This window comes from Volvox carteri, assembly GCF_000143455.1.
Source record: "Volvox carteri f. nagariensis unplaced genomic scaffold VOLCAscaffold_23, whole genome shotgun sequence".
NCBI lineage: Eukaryota > Viridiplantae > Chlorophyta > Chlorophyceae > Chlamydomonadales > Volvocaceae > Volvox > Volvox carteri.
Window position 1 is genome coordinate 413,889 of NW_003307566.1, and position 18,462 is coordinate 432,350.

Below are 18,462 nucleotides of genomic sequence, written 5' to 3' on the forward strand. Positions count from 1 at the left end.
CCCTAGCGCTATGACTACTACTGCGCACAGTGGCTGACTTTGACCTTCCGCGTAGAACGCTTGGGAGCTGGTGGACTCAGCTTAGGCCATGGATTTTCCGAAGACTGTCGAGGAGATATTTGAAGATTATCAGCGACGAAGGAGCGGATTGCTTCGGGCCTTAACGGACGGCAAGTACTATTATCGTGGGCACATAAAGAGCGTGCCGGGAGGCGCGTTGCTCACTTGCCAAGCTGGTGGCCTGCAGACCTTGAGGAGCTTTACCAACAGGCAGACCCAGAGCGTGAGAACTTATGTTTGTATGGTACGTGCGGGGGCGGGTTGTGGACCATGGGCGCGTTGAACAGTCGTGGGCGTCACGCTCGCTTGTAAAGGCTGTCGTGGAATTCAACATGCCCAAAGTAGGTTTAGATATAGCTAAGTAGGGCTGTGCGGAGTACAGACGCTTTGCTTTTCCCCGCAGGTACGCGAGAAGGGACCTGGGCGGTGGAACTTCCGGCCGATGAAGTGCCACCTGAGCTGCCCGAGCCGTGCCTGGGCATCAATTTCGCGCGAGATGGAATGGCAAAGGTATCTTCGGATTTCTTGTCGCTAACTAGGGGCCTTGACTCGTCGCCCTGGCCGACTAAGCAGCTACGACAATTCACGTTGCTTGCGCGCAGAGGGACTGGGTTGCACTCGTTGCAGTGCACTCGGACTCATGGCTTCTCGCAGTCGCGTTCTTCTACGCGGTGAAGTTGGATGCAGCCGGCAGGTGGGGATTGCGTTCAACTGGCGTTTATAGCGTCCTTAGATGCATGTTTTACAATCATCTGAGTTCCTAGAGGCAAGGATATTCAGGCATTAACCACGCGTTTACGAGCGTAGGATGCGGCTCTTCAAGCTCATCAACACTATGCCAACTTTGTTTGAGAGTGTGAGCCAGCGTAACAAGTACAGTAAATCATCAGCTCCTCAACCTCAGCCGGGGCCTGTTGTCAAAAAGAAGAAGTTCGAGGACCGGCCTGTGGAAAGCAAGTATCCGTCAGGACGGCTCTTAAAGGCCGATGATGTTTCTCCGGCTCTTAAAGGGCGACAAGCTGAGGTATGCGAAGCTCTGGATGGGCGGTGGCGGTTTCCCTATTGCCTCGTATTTGTGTGCGGCAGGTGTTTGTAATGCACGAACGGTTGGTTCAGAAATCAAATTAGGAGACCAAATTCAAAAGATCAAGGGCGAAATTGCAATAATAAGCTGGTGAGGGCGGCACGTGCAATGAACTGGAAAAGCCGCATCGTATTGTCGTGCATACATCGTTGCGCGACGAATGTTCACACTTGAGAGGCATGGTCCGGCTTCCCCTGCTTCCTTCCCGGTCCCATTGACAGCTGTTCTGGCCTGACAACCAGCTATGGTACCTTGTGGAAATTATTAGTGTCAACGCGAAGACAAAGCAGGCCAAGTAAGTACTATCAGTGTCGCACTTTGACCTGAGACGAAGGTTACCTCCTGAACCCCAGTTTTCACATCGATGTGGGTCCATACGCCCGGCCATGTCTCCATCGAAATGAATTCGCCGGTATGGGACCTGAAGAAGAGGCGTCCAACACGTCCTGTAAACCAATTCGTTGAATTGGCTGGCTGTGCGACGCGGCTCGCTAGACTGACGCGGCGTACGCGTTGCGCCCTCTCTGGCACAGGATTGTCTACGCCAGCGGTGAGGAGGAGGACCTGGATCTCGCAGAAATTGTCCGGGAGGGTCACATGGCGTTACTCTGAGTCTCAGGGGAAATGGAAATGCGTGGCGCTGGTGCTGGGTGCAGCGTTTCTGTGGGGAAATGACTGGGGCCCCCCGGTCATTTCTAGAGTGACGGGCCTGTAGTAGGAGTCTTGGCTAAGGGCCAAAAATTGGTCCGTAGTGCTTTGATTGACGGCTGTGATGGTGCTCGCTGGACGCCCGCGTGTGGCAGATGGGGTGTTGGGGCATGATCGCGGCACATGGACTGTATTCATTAATAGTCGCGCGCGGGTTTGATGATGTTAAGAGTGCGCGTTGGGTTGTCGCGAATGGACGGAGCAATGACAATGGGCTTCACCTGGCTTGAGCTTTGGAATGTCGTCCTGTGTTGTGTACTAAATATGTGGGGATGGAAAAGGAGCCTTTCTGCCCACAACTACCAGGCGAATTTGTTTAAGCGCCGGGCGACAACTGCTTTTGCTTGCTTGCTTGCTTGACTCATGGTGTGGGGAATGACCCGTGCATGTTTGTATGCATAAGGGATTGTCTCGCGCGCTTCCGAGCCATTTAGGGCGGTGAAGGAAGGTGCTTGGGTGCGGGCTGACAGTTTGCTGCTTTGGGTGCACCCTGATGATGTCTGATGGTAGGCTGGCTAATGACCCCAGTATTTCATTTCGACTGGACTGGTCGTCTCCTTCCTGGTCGCTCCTGTTGTCTTCCTGACGAGGATGGGAATGGCTTTTTGTCTACGTCCCCGTTCTTGACAGTGGTGCTGGGACTCGTCCTTTTATGTGCATCGTGGAAGATGAGTGGTGTTCGTTGGAGGATTATCACCGAACCCTGCTGGGAACTAGGCATGACTATGGCTGAAGCCTCTTGACTGATCGACCAATGCATTTTGTCTTTATGGTTGCATGCATGTGACTGAGTGAATGATGATGATGACCTATGCCTGTACGGCATGTGACCACAGGTTCATGAGAGTCCGATGCGCTCTTTCCTTGGTCGTGCCAAGCGATAATCGCTTTTCCTACTTCTGGTTGACCCCTCATTGTGAACTGGATGTAGTGGTTGGGGTAAGTTTCTGGATCCTGCATGGGCTGCAAGTAGGGCTCAGCATTGTTGGCCGCAGTTGCATATTGCCGGAGGATACGCCGGGCTGTTACCATGGAACTGGGTTTTGCATTCCATCAAAGTTCGAGATCCTCAATGACTGCCATTTGGGCTTGTAATGCAGGTCGCGGCTCCCGGTTTGGTGAGCAGTGTAAAGAAACGAACGACCCATCATGGGGTTCAAACGCGAATCCCTCCTCTACCCTGTGAACGGAGCCTGGCCGCTCAGAGAATGATTGTTACGGGCACTCATTGAGCAGTAGCAGTGAAGGTTCATTATTCGTACGACGAGGTGCCCATCGGTAACGGCGCCAAATTGGTGTTTTAGGTAAAGCATGAAATCCGATTCGTAAGCGAGTCTTTGAAATTAGTGCCTGGACGGCTATCCGGCTTGAGATACTGCGAGCATTGTGCTGTGCTCTTTGTCTTTTCGTTCTCCTTATATGCGCGGCCAGGTTAACTACTTGACATCTCACGCGCCTGATGCACCTCAAGTGTTTAAGCAGCCTTTGCCTTGCTTTCTTTCCAGCCCGACGTAGCCCGACCGCCAAACCTTTCCAATCTCCGTTGAAAAAGTCTGTGTCCTCCTTCTGTTTTCCCGGTCGAGGGAATCACAGAAAGAAAATACCTCGCGTGAGACACGTCTCGCACGATAAGCCCACGCGATTGTCGAACAGGGGAGACATGGGCCCTTCCTACCTGGTTGCGACTGTAGCGGGCATGGGCGCCACGCCCGGAACTACTCCATTCACCGTACTATAAGAAATCAATCATGGGAAAATTTTTGGGCGAAAAGTTGGCTTTGTGGACTGTTGTCTTACGAGTTAATCCTCTGCCCGGATCGCACAACGGTTTTACGGTAGTAAAATTCAGCTTTCCAACAGTTCCCTTGAACAATTACGGATTCTTCATAATGTTATTAATCCTAAGATAAGATCCTGCGGTTAATGCGCTGATATCATAAATGGTTTATCAGAGGTTTTGGCCTGCTCGCCGTATTCGGTAATATGCCGTAATACGGTACGCGATGTATGGCTCATCTGGGATTCATTATGTATGCATTCACATTGCCATCCTTGATCCATTTTCAAATACGTACAAAATTCGCTTTTGTTCGGGCTCCATAGTGAATGCCGGTTTTGCTTCGGTTTCTGTTGTCTCCAGGATTAAGGAGACCCATCCCCGACCACTATATACGTGGTATTAAGACCAGTCGATATAGCGTAAGGTCATTGCGTGCAGACGCATGGAAGCCCAAGCTTTTTTGAAAGGCGTTTGATGACCGATGTGCACCGGCCCGACTTCAAGGAATCTAGTTTACATATACCCTCCTGGGCTGAGGTGACAGTGAAAGAATTTGAATGCTGTGTGGAGTTGTTTTCTCAGCATTATGGTGTATGGGGCCAGGCTGCGACCTGACCTCTCCGCCTCGGCACCTGCTGGCTCGCGCAGAGGGTTGCAGAGATGGGGGATTGGGGGCAGGTACTGGTCAGGCGGGATGGGGAATAGGGTTGACGACGTCAGGATGGGATGTGGGGCCCAGGGCGAGGATTAGGGATTAGGCGTGCTACACTACTTTTGGGATGGGGATTGCTGTCAGGGGTGAGGATGGGGATGGGATCCCTGTCTGAGGGATGGGGATTGCAACCTTGACCAAGGAGGGGATTGGGAGCCCTGGCCAGGGATGGGGATGGGACCCTGGTCGACAGGACGGGGATTGCAGGCTTTCGCAAGTTTAGGATGAGGTCGCTGCCGTAGGATTGGGAACACAGTTGGAGGATAGAATTGGGTGTTCTGCTGTAAAATGAGGCTGCAGGTGCAGAACTTGGAATACTGACAGGACTGCAAAACAGGCCAAGGATGGATGGTTTAGTTGTCCATAGTTGCTTACATGGAAACTCAAACAAACACAAGGAGGTTCCGCTTGCAAGTCGCGTCCCATAGCAAACCAAACTCAAACACAAGGAAGTTCTGCTTGCAAGTTGCGTCCCATAGCAAACCAAACTCAAACACAAGGAAGTTCTGCTTGCAAGTTGCGTCCCATAGCAAACCAAACTCAAACACAAGGAAGTTCTGCTTATAAGTCGCGTCCCATAGCTAACCAAACTCAAACACAAGGAAGTCCTGCTTGCAAGTCGCGTACCATAGCAAACCAAACTCAAACACAAGGAAGTCCTGCTTGCAAGTCGCTTCCCATAGCTAACCAAACTCAAACACAAGGAAGTTCTGCTTATAAGTCGCGTCCCATAGCTAACCAAACTCAAACACAAGGAAGTCCTGCTTGCAAGTCGCGTACCATAGCAAACCAAACTCAAACACAAGGAAGTTCTGCTTATAAGTCGCGTCCCATAGCTAACCAAACTCAAACACAAGGAAGTCCTGCTCCGGCATCGGCCGACTGCCCGATGGGGTCCATCCCAAGCGTTTCCACGATGACTTCGGCCATGTCCCTGGCGAAGCCTAACCCCGTCAATTTTGCCAGCTTTTGACGCTTCTGCAGAAGGTTAACACCATTGGGAATAGAACAGGCATGGAACGCGACTTGGTGTAAATGTGAGAAACGTGCACCATTGGTGCCAGTTCTTCAGTCAGACGCAGTCCAACCCCGTTCTTACCTTGTCCGGCCCATGCACATCCACACCCAGGGCACCATCGGATGCCATTCTGGAAGAGATAACAAACGATCGTCGGGCTGTTACTAGCTTGCGCTTAAGAAGGTGGGCGTCTTCCAAGACGAAGTTTGGGACACTTTGAATAAGACCCGAACGTAATCTGTATGCAATCTGCAGACCCTACTGGGGGACAAGTCCGCAGGAGGCGTATCAACATGCAAGACGTTATCAACAGCAAGCCGGTTTGGGGTCCAAGTACAGCCTGTCACGCTGACTAGTTGGACAAGGCTGTATGCTCTTCTGCGTGAAGGCATAATGACTTCACCAGGAGAGCAGCAAGAATGAAGTCGCCACTGCGACCCAGTTGTACGACAGCACCACAGAACCAGCCTTAGAAGATCCGGTCGCTTCGCTCCGTCGCATCTAAGCCAACAAAACGTTATCAACAGCAAGCCGCTTTGGGGGTCCTGGCTCAAAGTGAGGCCCACCCTGGAGTTAGTTGACAACAAAGTTAAGCTTTCATGTTACTTGCTCATACAAACTGCTTCTCTAGTACTGTGATGTTTTATTGGTTTTATTCATGCAAACTGAGCTGAAATTGCAAGGCGCGAAGATGCTGGCCGCATCATGCCGCACCGCATTCCCAAGCCAGTATGCACAACTCTGAGAAAGTTTGCAGTCTTTATTGTTTTGTTGTGGCACAACTCCACGTAACTCTGCACATTATAGTGCATAGGAGCAATTCTTGCGCAGAAGTCCAAGTCGACTCAAAAGCATTCCAATTGGACTGTCTGGCTTGATGTAATGTTATCAGGTTGTTTATCGTAGCGCTTTGGCGCACCCAACGTGGAATGTTGACGCCGGAATGTGCAGCTGAACTCCTGCGCTATGAACCTGAACCAATGGTGCACGTTCCCAGCCATGGACATTTTGACAGAACACCCTTGTACGTTCTGCCATTCTAACCACAGCATTATAATTTGTTGCTGTGGCCGTCCTTCGAACATAACAGTCCTTCCCCCCTTAGGACGCGCGATTTGCAATAGCAGCCAGTGTGCAATTAGATATGTAGACCTCTGTGATGCGAGTTCTTCCTCAGTCGAGATCCGCTTCAACGAGCGTTTGTCGCTTCAGTCTGCTTCGGAACGAACACAGCCGGGCGGAATTTGACGCTAGAGGAAATAAGCCATAGAGCAAGAGAAAAATATCTCGCGGAAAGAGAAAATAACCCTGGTCATTCCCCTGATTTACGCCTAAAGAGAAAGCCGATATTACAGCACCTGTGTAAACGTAAGGAGTAGGTTTGTAGCTGGCAAGGGATGGGGATGGGACCCTGGCTGACAGCTTTCGGATCTGAACACAGCTGCAGGATGGGGATGGCCCTGGTCGAAGGGATTGGGAAGGGACCCTGGCTGGCAGGATGAGGATTGGGGGAACACAGCTGCAGGATGGGATTGGAAACCCTGGCCATAGGATTGGGGATGGGACCCAGGCTGGCAGGATGGGAAACCTGTCTCAAGGGATGGGATTAGCACCGGGCCTCTAAGATGGGAGATGGGAGTCGGTCACCCCAGCCAGGATGGGGGGATGGCTGACCACTACCACCCCCCGGGATTGGGGGATTAGACCGTTTTTGCAACCCTCTGGCTCGCGGATTCGCCTATCCATGAAAAGCTGAAAAAGTTCCTTTTCAACACGGCGACATGCAATTTCGTTATGGCCAAGGACGGCGACGAGCTGGTTGGCCATGTTTCCTTATGAAGGTTGTTGTTTAATATCTGGATCATGCAGCACAGAGCTGCGGTATTACTTCGAAGCTGTGTCGCATGGTTTGGTCGCAGCGCTCAGACGAGTTTGCAAGTGGCCTCATCATTCATGTTACCATCCATGCCACCTCCTACTGAGGACGCATAGCATGTTTTTCTTGGGTCGTCACGCTATTAGCAGAACAATTGCCGAATATTGCCGAATGCACTGTCTGAACAATTTGGTATGTCGTTTTTTGACTCAAAAGCCTTTTGAGGACGATCAGGGAAGCCGTCAGCCTGAAGTTCACACGTGCGAGCCTTTTTTGCTTTCATCTCGTTTCAGGTGTCGAACCCTCTCAACGGGCAGGGATTTTGACTCATCGACCCCGGCTGGGCGGAGGGACCGGGACCCGAACATTAAAGTGTGCTGCTGTTACTATTGCTGCTAGATGTGAAAAGTACGTCACATCAGTGGCTACATTCCGCACAGATAATCCTTAAGTCAACACCCTGCACCGCATCCAATGTCACCCCTGGCGCCGCTCCTAAGTTCCAACGCTCAGCGCGTATGTCTGCGTATGCAGAACATTCGAACAACACGTATCGCTCGCCCTCAACCGACTGCCTGACGATCCATTACAGATCCGACACCACCTTGCCGCACGCGCTCTGTCATGCGGTCGGTTGACAGCCAAGGGCCAAACACTTATCCTGAAGCGCATCAGTGTAACGTGGTGTTTCGGTAGATGTCTTTTTCGGTCGTTTCTGCCGACGTATGTTCCGATTCAATGCAACAGGTTCGGTAGTCGTTGCACGTTAGGACGAGGTGTCACCTGCGATACTGCCTTGCTGCGATTCAGTTATCAGCACGACGCCCCGAACCATATCTTTGTAATGAAGACGACTTTCCTGGCATCCTCCGCGTTCATGGCATCCGTTGTGTACATTAGGACTTAGTCCAAATTTGCTAGTCTAACGAATTTGACTACACGCACAATGTGTGGCATTGCCCTTGCTTGTATAGGAGATGAAACTGCCGCAGCTTGTGGAAATATAGTATCGGATGACCGCGACAAAAAAACGGCGTCGCATCAACTGCTCGCGGCGCTGAGTGCTCGAGGGCCAGACTTCCTAGGCAATTTAAGCGTATGTCACTTTTCCTGGCTATGGGATCAATCAAAATTGTTGCAACACTGTCGGGCGTGGTCGGTCCTGTCGTTCCAGAAGACAGACCTTCCCTTACACTCTTAACTGCAGCGTTACTTGCCAATGAAACTGTGATATAACGACAGTGCGGCCAATTTCTGCCCAGACATCCCACGCTCCTCTCACAGCATCCTCCGGTCCTTGGGTCACATGAGCAGGTGGTCGTTCCCGGCGCCGCATGTCGCCTCCACTTCTTCGCGTCGTTGCTGCAGCTGCGCGGACTGGTCCCGCGCACAAGCCCCTGCGTCAGCAGCCAAGGGCACATCCTGTGCTTCAACGGTGCGTGCGCCCTTTGAGGTTCAGCAATCAGCCTCTCGCAGGCAGCAGCAGCGGAAACGCCACACAGGAAAAATACCAAACGCGAGCAAAACACACAAAACAAAGCGATACCAAGTCTATATGACCCGGTGCGGGGTTGACCCCATCGACCGAGCCGCCTCAATTGCGTGTTGGCCACCGCCACTTCCACACCGCGATGCGAACGCTATTCAGCTTTCTGCCGAAGCTCCCCTCGCGCTCGCTCGGCCTAGGTGACTTGAGCCCCGTTAGATCCCTGGGGGTGACAAAACACAACAGAACGAAGCTGCCTGTGCTTGCCACTGCCGCGCACCCCGTCCCGAACCCCTGCCGCCCCGCCCACCTCTCCCACCTCACACAGCCCCAACCCCCGTCTACCTCCCTCGCTGCCGGTCTGCAGGGGAGCTGTTTGGCGGGCTGGAGGTCCCCCCCGGCGAGAATGATGGCGCCTGTCTTCTGGCGGCGTTAGCGGCTTCCGCGTCCTCCACCGCGTCCACCTCGTCCGGTACGAATGTACGGCTGTCGTATCCTAGGCATATCACGGGATCTGCATCCACCGATCGGTTCTTCTCTAAACAAGTCGTGATGTAACAGTAGGGCTCCCGCCCGGAAGCTTCGCTTGATGTCCCTCACTGCCTACCTACCTACCTGGCTGGTTGGCTGGTTGGTTAGCTGTCCGGTTGGGGGCCGAGGGCGGGCTAGGCCTCCTCAGCGCCTCTATAGGTGGGCGGCCAGATTGGCTGCCGGACGGAGGGAATAGCGGATGTGCATGTGGCCGGGTTGGTTGGCTGCGGCTGGGGTTGCTGGGGCTAATGCCTGCCGTGCTGGCGGCAGCTAGTGAGCTGACCAGGTGCCCGGCTTCACCGCTGCCCGGCTTGACCTGCTGCTCCCACCATCGTCGGAGTTACTGGCTGATACCCCGGGATGCCGGTGGCACCGGACACCTAATGGGGAGTGGTCTCACCCCGGGGTCAAGGGGAGGAAGAACCAAATTCCGCCTCGTTGGCCTCGCCCTTTCGTCTCCCCGGCAGCTCAGCCCGTTGGATGGATGACCGATGGGGGAGGAAATTCCCAATTCCTGCCGCCCGTCTTCCGCCGTTCATCCACCCGCTTCACCCTCGGCGTTGTGTCCTCCTCTTTTTCCTCCTCCCTGCCTCCCTCCCTTTTCCTCTCATCACTGCAGTGCCGCAAGTGCTGAGCCAGCTGCGGGGCCCATGGGCGCTGCTGTTCTGGGACCCTAGCCGCCAGCAGCTGTGGTTTGGGCGGGATGCGCTGGGTGAGAAAGGGATATTGTGTGCCTGTGTGTGTGTATTTTAATGACGCGCTGACGGTGGCGCACACGTAACTTCGTGCATATGGGTGTATGAGGAAAGAGGGGTGGAAAAGCCGTGGGTACATATGTATGTTGTTACAGGGTGGTTAACTTCGCCAGCGGCCCCCTTTCCCGGGGCAGTCCCTGCTCTCCCCTGCTAGAGGGGCACCCTAATCCGTCACCCCATCCGACTTCAGAATGTATTCGTTGGGTTCGGCAACTCACCACCAGCATCCAACCAAATCTAGCGGATCAACGGCGCATCAACTTAGTTCCTGGTCAGCTCGCAAGTTGATATTATCACGTCCTACACCGTCCATATGATGGGGGGCCACCTCCCATTTCATCACTCCTCAAACACCCGAGGAGCCGGCAGGCGGATTTGAACCCGGGTCGACTGGGTCGACTGGGAGCAGAAGTCAGGCCTTAACCTCTGCCAGCCGCCTGCCTATATGTATGTATGTGTGGTGTATGTATATATGTATGTATGCATGTATGTATGTATGTATGTATGTATGTATGTATGTATGTATGTGGGCTGATGTGTTGCTCTGATCCGGTGATCTGCTCTGTCATCCCCTTCAGCCTTCTATCACTCCCGGGTTGCACACGTTGTGTACTCGTGTTGCCTTCAGGACGTCGCAGCCTCCTGGTGCACTTCCCGGACGCCGCCGACCCCAGGCTGCTCATCAGTTCGGTTTCGGAGCGGACCCTGGAGGAAACCCCGCGCAGTACAACAACTGCATCGCCAGCAGCAGCAGCAGCAGCAGCAGCAGTACCCACAGCAGCCACTACAGCAGCAGGCGGCGGTGGTCCGGCAGCTTCTGCCACAGCCTCAGATGCCGCCGCCGCGGCGGCCGCCGCTGGTGGCGATGGCTCAGGTGGGGTTGTGTCCTGTGGGAGTGAAGGAGGATGGCAGCTGGGTACCGCTGGCGGTGACGCTGCCGCCGGGACAGCCCCGCCAGGCGGTGGTGGCGGCAGTGCAGCCGACGGCGAGGATGCGGAGCCGTCGGGCTGCGACGGCTATTGGACTGAGATGCCGCCGGGATTGTACGGTATCAGCTTTGCAGTACAGGGCAGTGGGCCAGACGGCTCCAACTGGAATGCGATGATGGGGCCGGAGGGGGGTGAGGGGCGGGGGGGAGTCAGCCCGTGTGGCGAGCCTGTGGGGTCTCCATCTGCTCGGCCCCTAAGAAGACGTCTGGTGATGGTGGGATCCAGGGGGTTGTCCTTGGAGCGGTACGACTGGCACGATCCGCTACTGCGGCAGCTGGAGTCGTACTGCCGCACGGAGAGCTCACTTCTTCGGCAGCAGGCGCCAGTGGATACGTCTGTGGCTGTGGCCACGGCGGCGGCAGTGGCGGTGGCGAGTGAGGGAGAGGAGGGAGAGGCTGTGCGGGAGGTGTACGGCGGGGGATCCGGTGGAGAAGCGGAGGTTCTGGCGGTGGCGGTGGCGGATAATGCGGCGGCGGTGGCGGCGGCCGTGCGCCCGCATGGTGCATCTGACGAGTCCGTGGCGGCAGAGGCGGAGGCGGCGGGTGGGCCGACCGGGGCATCGTCTGGTCACCCGGGGGATGCCCTCCTGGTGGCACACCCAGGCCGCTGGCCTTTACCGGCTGCGGCTGGGGATGACGACCTGGTTCACGCACTTCTTAACGCCCTGCTGGTGAGGAGGTAGGGACCTAGTCCGGGAGTACAGTATTGCAATCCCCTCCCGCAACTCCTTTCTTTATCTCTCCGGCGGCGCCCTGTGCCCTCTCTCCCGCGCTGTGGTGACCGTTTTTGCAGGCCGCGGTGCGCGTCCGCTGCGCCTGCGTGGAGACTCGCTCGCCACACCCCTCCGCTGCGTACGCGGCGGCTTGCTCCTTACGGAAGGCGACGGCGGCGCTGATAGCGTCGTCGTCGTCGTTATCATCATCGCTACTATCACCACCACAACCAGCAGCAGCAGCAGCAGTTATCACCCAGGAGTCACGACCCTCCTGGTCACGGGAAGACCCCCTCGACTTTAGTTTCCCCCCGGATGAGAATCAGCAAGATGCTGCTACTACTACTGCTGCTGCTGCTACTGCTGCTGCTACTGCTGCTACTACTACTGCTGCTGCTACTGCTGCTGCTACTGCTGCTGCTACTACTGCTGCTGCTGCTGCTACTACTACTGCTGCTGCTGCTGCTGCTGCTGCTGCTACTGCTGCTGCTGCTGCTGCTACTGCGGTGGCGTCGGACGCCGCCGTCGATGTAGATATCAGCGGTGGCGGCGGCGGCGACGGCAGCAGCAGCCTGCGGACAGTCGGTTCGGCCGACGGCAGTAGCAGCTGCAGCACCACCGCCGGCTCCCCACCTGGGGCCGCCTCCCACCGAGGCCATCCTCGGAGCAGCGCAACCGCAGTGGGGGAGGCAGGAGCTTGGCGGGACGCGCCTGTCATGATCTTGTTCAGTGGGGGGGTGGACTCGGTACTGTTGGCGGCTCTGGCGCACCGAGTACTGCCCCTGGAGGTCCCCATTGGTAAGACGAGTGAGGCGTAGGAGAAGGAGACGAAGCTAGGTAGGGAAAAAGGAAGATGGAGGAAGAAGGACAGGCGGAGAAGGGAGAGGGCGGACAGCATGGCGGGGGATGCACCGTTACCCTGGGAAGAAAAACATTACGACGTAATCAACATCGCATTATGACAACATCTCATTGTAACGTAATCAACATCGCATCTTCGCCTCAGCAGCAGGTCCAGGAAGGGAAGGATTGAAAACTGCTGTAAAATGAAGTGATGCAAAAAACAATAAAGAAATAAACCACTCCCTTCCCATCCCTAGACCTGTCCAACGTGTGTTTTGCGGGCGGCGGCTCCCCCTCACCCGACCGGGAGGCCGCACGGGATGCGCTGGAGGAGCTAGCCAGCAGCTGTCCGGGGCGGTGCTGGCGGCTGGTGGAGGTGAATGCGTCGTTGCGGGATGTGGACCGGCACCGGTAGGGATTGGGCAGGGGTGGAGGAAAGGGGTGGAGGACAGGGGTGGAGGAGAGGGTCCAGTTTTTTGTGACATGCAATTAATTGGATCGATATTAGCTTTTCCCCACCGACCACCGACCGTGTTGGGCCCATTACGTTTGGTCGCATGGGGCTGTGTGTGTTTCTTCTCCTTTTACCTCCTGCTGTGCTGTGCTGTGCTGTGCTGTGCTGTGCGATTACCTGCCAAGGGCGCTTTCGGCGGTGGTAGGGGCACTGGGAAGCTCCTTGAGGTCCCCTTCGTGGCCGGTGTCGGGCAGCAGGATTGCATGTACGGGCTTCGTACCTACAACCTCCCGACCTTTCTATGATATACGCACACATACACGCATATGCGTATCTAACCGTGCGTCTGCCGAGCGTCAGGCCAACCCGCAGCTGTGCTCTCCCTCTCACCTCTCACCTCCCTCACATCTCCCCACCCTAGCTCGAGGCTGCTAGCTCTGTTACGACCCGCACACACCGTTATGGACCTCAACATCGGGGCAGCGCTGTGGCTGGCAGCTTCCGGGCAGGGCAGCTTGCGGCTGCCATCCGCCGCCACCGCCGCCAACGGCGGCGCGCCAGAGTCCCTGATGCCGGCCCCCGGCGCGCTGTACGGCTCCGCCGCTCGCGTGGTGCTGCTGGGACACGGCGCAGATGAGCAGTGCGGCGGGTACGGCCGTCACCGTACGCGATTTCGGAGCGGTGGTTGGGTTGGGCTGTCGCAGGAGTTGGAGGTGGATGTACGGCGGTTGTGGCTCCGGAACCTGGGTCGTGATGACCGTCTGGTGGCGGACTGGGGCCGCGAGGGCCGGCATCCCTTTCTTGACGAAGACGTGATGCGGTTTTTGCTGCAGGCGCCGCTCGAGCACATCGTGGGTAAGTGCTGGCTTGGTGAAAGTAGTCCTTGTTCTGTTGTGTTGTGGTATAACTCGCGCTTCTCTCTGTGCAATTTTATCGGCCATAAGAGCAGCTCTTGGTAACTCAATCATTGTACCAGTTTCTATCCTAAATTAAAAATTTAGTGGTAGTCTTTGCATCAACGAGGTGGTAACGCTGCTTTAACTGACTTAACTGAAAGTCAGTTATGGACGTCACACGTTTATACGTCTATTTTCACTTCCAACGCAAGCCTACCCCTACCTTCACGCCGCACCACTAACACCTCAAGAGCACCTCACATCACCTCATCAGGGGGTTGACTTGGTCCCAAACATGGTCCCGCGGATGTGGGACCTGCGCAGACCTTCGGCAACCTCCCGGCCAGGGCGACAAGCGGCTGCTACGGCGCGCTCTGGTGCTGCTGGGCTTGCCTCGCGCGGCGGCCCGTGTGAAGCGAGCCATCCAGTTCGGCAGCCGCATCGGCAAAGTGTCCAACACTCGCGACTTTGGCAGCAACCGACAAGCCAACCGGCGAAACGCAGGGAGCGTGGCGTTGCAGGTGCGCTGTAATGATATGGATGCGGTAGGGCGGAAAGAGATGGATAAAGGAAGCAGACCGAATGGACGAATGGAAGGCAACAACTATTTGCGTGATGATCACGAACGGCCCAAACCAGTCGACCTGCAGGAGGGGCTCTTGCTCTTGAAGTTTCTTCCTCCGCCTCCTGAGTTTAACCCCCTCCCCCCACTGCGGAGGGTTTGAAATTAAACCGCGGATTTGAATTGAAACCCTAAGCTAAAACCCCTCTGATCCCTTGGCTGGGTTTTTCGTCGCACGGCAGGACCTGACGACCTCCGGCGAGCAGCAGCTCCCCCGGGCCCATAACGAGGGCGCAGGAGGGACGCAGCTTCCCTCCCGGTGAAACCCCAGAAGACCCCTACTTTCCCCCCCTGTGTGACCGGGATAGACATACACACATCGCAACGAAAGTCGAAAACAATTCCGCGGTGCGGAACGTACTGGTGGGGGAAGGGGGAGGGTGACGGAACGGCGATATAGAGATGATGACCTCGTGCGCAATGAGCAACAGAGCGGCAGTGGGAGGGGGGAAAATGAGAATGCTTCGGGAGGCTGATTGGCATGATGATTATTGACGAAGCTCGCAGGAGCGCTGTGTTTGTTAAGCACGTGCAATACGCATTCTTGACGAAGAAGAAGAATGCACGACATTGTTCGCGCGAGTGGACGTGTCAAGGTGCGGCTGCCGGCGGCTGATGTGGCTGCGATGATGGAGCTCGCGGGTGAGAAGGGCTCTGCAGCTTGCATGCATGCGTGCGCGCACACACCCATATAACCTGATACATGGTTATACATGGCTACGTTTGGTCACGTGCATACAAAGGCCAGAGTTGGCCAAGGGGAAAAAACCAAGAAAGTCAAAATTTGCATATGATGGAGTCCGTAACTAACGGGGAGCCGCTCGGAGCTGTGGTTGGTGTTCACGGGCAGGGGGAGGTTTTGGCGGGTGAGGAGACGCTTGGGGAGCCGGCGCAGGTGATGCATCGGGATAATGCATCGAGGGTCGAGGGGGTGATGAATGATGTAAAAGAGGCGCAGGGAAAAAAGAGGGAAATGAATGTACGAGGGGCATTTTACGAACGGGCTGCTACGACGGGCAAGAGGTAATCTCGCGCACGCACGTCTACTCGACCATTACCACATTCCGTCACCACCAAGCACAAACCCCAACCACCACCACTACCACCACCACTACTACTACTCTCAAAAAAAAGCAGCGGTGCACCGCACGGACCAGCCGCATCATGCAGGCGCGAAGGGGATGCCACTATCATCAAACTGCGAAAGCAAGCACTGCAGAAAAGACGGCATCCGGAGCAACAAAACAAACAAACCACAGGCAACCCAGTGCATTGCCAAACGGACCGACAGCTAAATAGATAAATAGACAGCTCTGCCAGAGGACCCTCACCTTTCGCTCTACACATATACATCACATAATCACATACATACGTACATACACGGCGTACGCACGCTCTCGCTGCCTCCTGCCTGCGCTCCTCTCGCAAACTATCTTTAGAGAGCAAGCTCAGCCCACCTCCACATCATATCTATATTACTTTACACAAATAAACGGTATATTCCGCACATAGGTGCTCCTCCAACAGGTAATGGTAAGCGCTCCCTGGACTCATCTCGCTCCGCACGCAATACATAGTGGAATTCAGCACTGGAATATATACTGGGGGGATTACGGCCCAACGCAAGAGCAAGAGCAGGAACAACCCGCCAAAAAGAGTCAGGGTCGGCCCCACCGGGATTCAGAACAAGCACGCGGACAAAAGCGGAACACAAGGACGACGACGACGACGCACCGGAGCTCTCCTGCTCGGTTCCCAGTGCTCACATTGCACCATCGTACGACACTGGCGATCTACATTCAGGAACGTGTGCTACGGAAATGGTGGATTCAATTATTATTTATAAACGCGTGGGTCAGGTGAATGACCATTGCTGATATCAGCCAGTACGGTAGTTAAGTCTCCAGGCGACCCCCCTTCGCGCAGGGGGTATTGAATTCATGAGCGCCATTTCTCTCTTCCTCTCCCTCGATCTTTTTCCTCCCCCTCCCTCCCTCTCTCTCTCGGCTGCCTCTGCCTCTCCCGCTCCCTTCCTGTCGTCGTGCACAATGCACCTTGCAGTGCGACTGTGCGACTGTGACTCCTCCCATCCTCTTGACCTCTTCCTATCACTCGTGAACTTTCATCATCCACTCTCCACACCACCAAAGAGAAGACTTGCCCCGGCTCTGGGCGCCTGTGTCCCCGGCGCCTGCATATACCCAACGCCACCACACCAGCCACTCCGCCAGTCACCAGACCTAGACTAAGCACACTAGGCCACGAGAAGCCACCTCAGAACACTCCCTGCGGTGGTGGTGGTGGTGGTGGTGACACGCGGCTTGGCTCAGCTTGGGTCTGTGTTCCCCCTGACAGGCACCAGCGTCACACCCCTCATGGCAATCACCGCTGCACCGCCGCAGAGGAGACGATCATTAAATAAGGGTCTCCATGCAACCCGCCACTCCCACCACTCCCACCATCTGACAGGTACTCGCTCCTCGCTCCCATTGGAAAATGGTACGGAAGTACGACTGGGCCACTGCAGGGTAGATATGCATTAATATATGTATATACATTCTTCATGCCACACGGCCCACATGAAAAACGAACATACGTACATACATACATACATACATACAGGGAAGTGGGCAACTGTAAAAAAGGCCATACCTTTCCCGAATAATCATACATACATACGTAGTACGTACGTACACTGGCCCTCTGACTGGCGTTAACATTCGTTCAAGACGACTTCTCCCGAGTACCCACATCGCGCACAACCGCCATCCCCCATTTCACACGCGCTGATCGAGCGAAGAGGGTCCCGTCCTCGCGACGAGCCTTCCCCCCTCAGCCGTTGTCCCGACATTCCCTCGCTCCAAGCTCCACCCTCTCTCGCTCATCCTCTCCCTCTTCGTCGCCTCCTCCTGCCGGGCTCTCCTCGGTTAGGAACTCGCAGTTTGTTCTCGCACAAACCCGCACACACATACATACATGCACATACATACATACATATATACATACATACATACACACTCTACTCAACCTACTCGCGGCCGTCCGCGTCTCCACTGATAGCCACCAGCAGCAGCAGCAGCAACGGGGCTATGCCGCCAGCAAGTCAGCTCTGCGGAAACTCGGTCTCCTGCTGCTGTGCATTGCGCACCGCTACAACACGGGCGGCTTGGACGACGGCTTGCTGGCGGCATACCCGCCGCCTCAAGGAGCACCGGAACGCGCACGAGGCCACCTTAGCGGGGCCAGTACCGCGCTATCCGTGTCAGAGTACGTACCGCGGATCCGGACGTACTCGCACACACCATAGCTTTTCCCCCAGGCAAGGGGAGCGATGGTGTGGTACACAAACTCCCTCTCTCTCTCTCTTTGAAGTCTTTGAAGCACCCTGCCTTGTAGCATGTGTTCACATTGACACGCAGCAAAAGTCACTTCACCACTGTGCTGCTGGACTACTTTACTCGTGTTGGGGTAAGGTTGCGCATCTTGGTTGACATCCCCAGTCGCGATTCCATCACGCGGCCCAGCTTATTTAACTCAGCAACTCTCAAACCTCTAAATTCTCAGACCTCTCACGCCTCCAGCCAAGCAAACGACCGCTCCCAATCAATATCGTATGGCGAGACACTCAGCGGGTTGCACATATATACGTACATACATACATACATACATACCCGGCGCAACTCTCAGTTTATACACTACCGAGTCCAGACAGATCAAGAGATACAGTACACAGATTTTCACGTCCAGCTCCACGTCTCTTAATGCGCCCACCCCTCGACGGAGAAACCGCCTAGGCAGGTACCCAGCGAGTCGGCTGGGGGAGGGGGAAATTTGTATTCCAGGGGGGTGCAGGAATGCTCTCCATCGGCAGACAGAAGCCGTGTGTGCGATCGCCAGCTTGCTGCTCTTAGTGGATTTACACCAATCCAGTCACAA

The 18,462-nt window shown here is 55.3% G+C and overlaps 1 protein-coding gene across 1 annotated transcript; it reads left to right on the plus strand.

Annotated features, from left to right (window-relative positions):
- Positions 1-47: 47 nt before the first annotated feature.
- On the plus strand, positions 48-16,644 carry VOLCADRAFT_105065 (uncharacterized protein; the record flags this gene model as incomplete). The annotated part of the gene is made up of 22 exons (XM_002951267.1): positions 48-170; positions 248-304; positions 464-570; positions 663-754; positions 868-1,084; positions 1,366-1,439; positions 1,678-1,694; positions 2,784-2,791; positions 2,953-2,970; positions 4,281-4,310; positions 8,553-8,673; positions 9,053-9,196; positions 9,875-9,967; positions 10,885-11,541; positions 11,792-11,797; positions 12,366-12,509; positions 12,812-12,965; positions 13,430-13,863; positions 14,229-14,425; positions 14,709-14,785; positions 16,286-16,385; positions 16,588-16,644. Exons 1-22 carry the CDS (start codon positions 89-91, stop codon positions 16,642-16,644), a joined length of 2,886 nt encoding a protein of 961 aa, XP_002951313.1. The 5' UTR covers positions 48-88.
- Between the last annotated feature and the right edge of the window lie 1,818 nt (positions 16,645-18,462).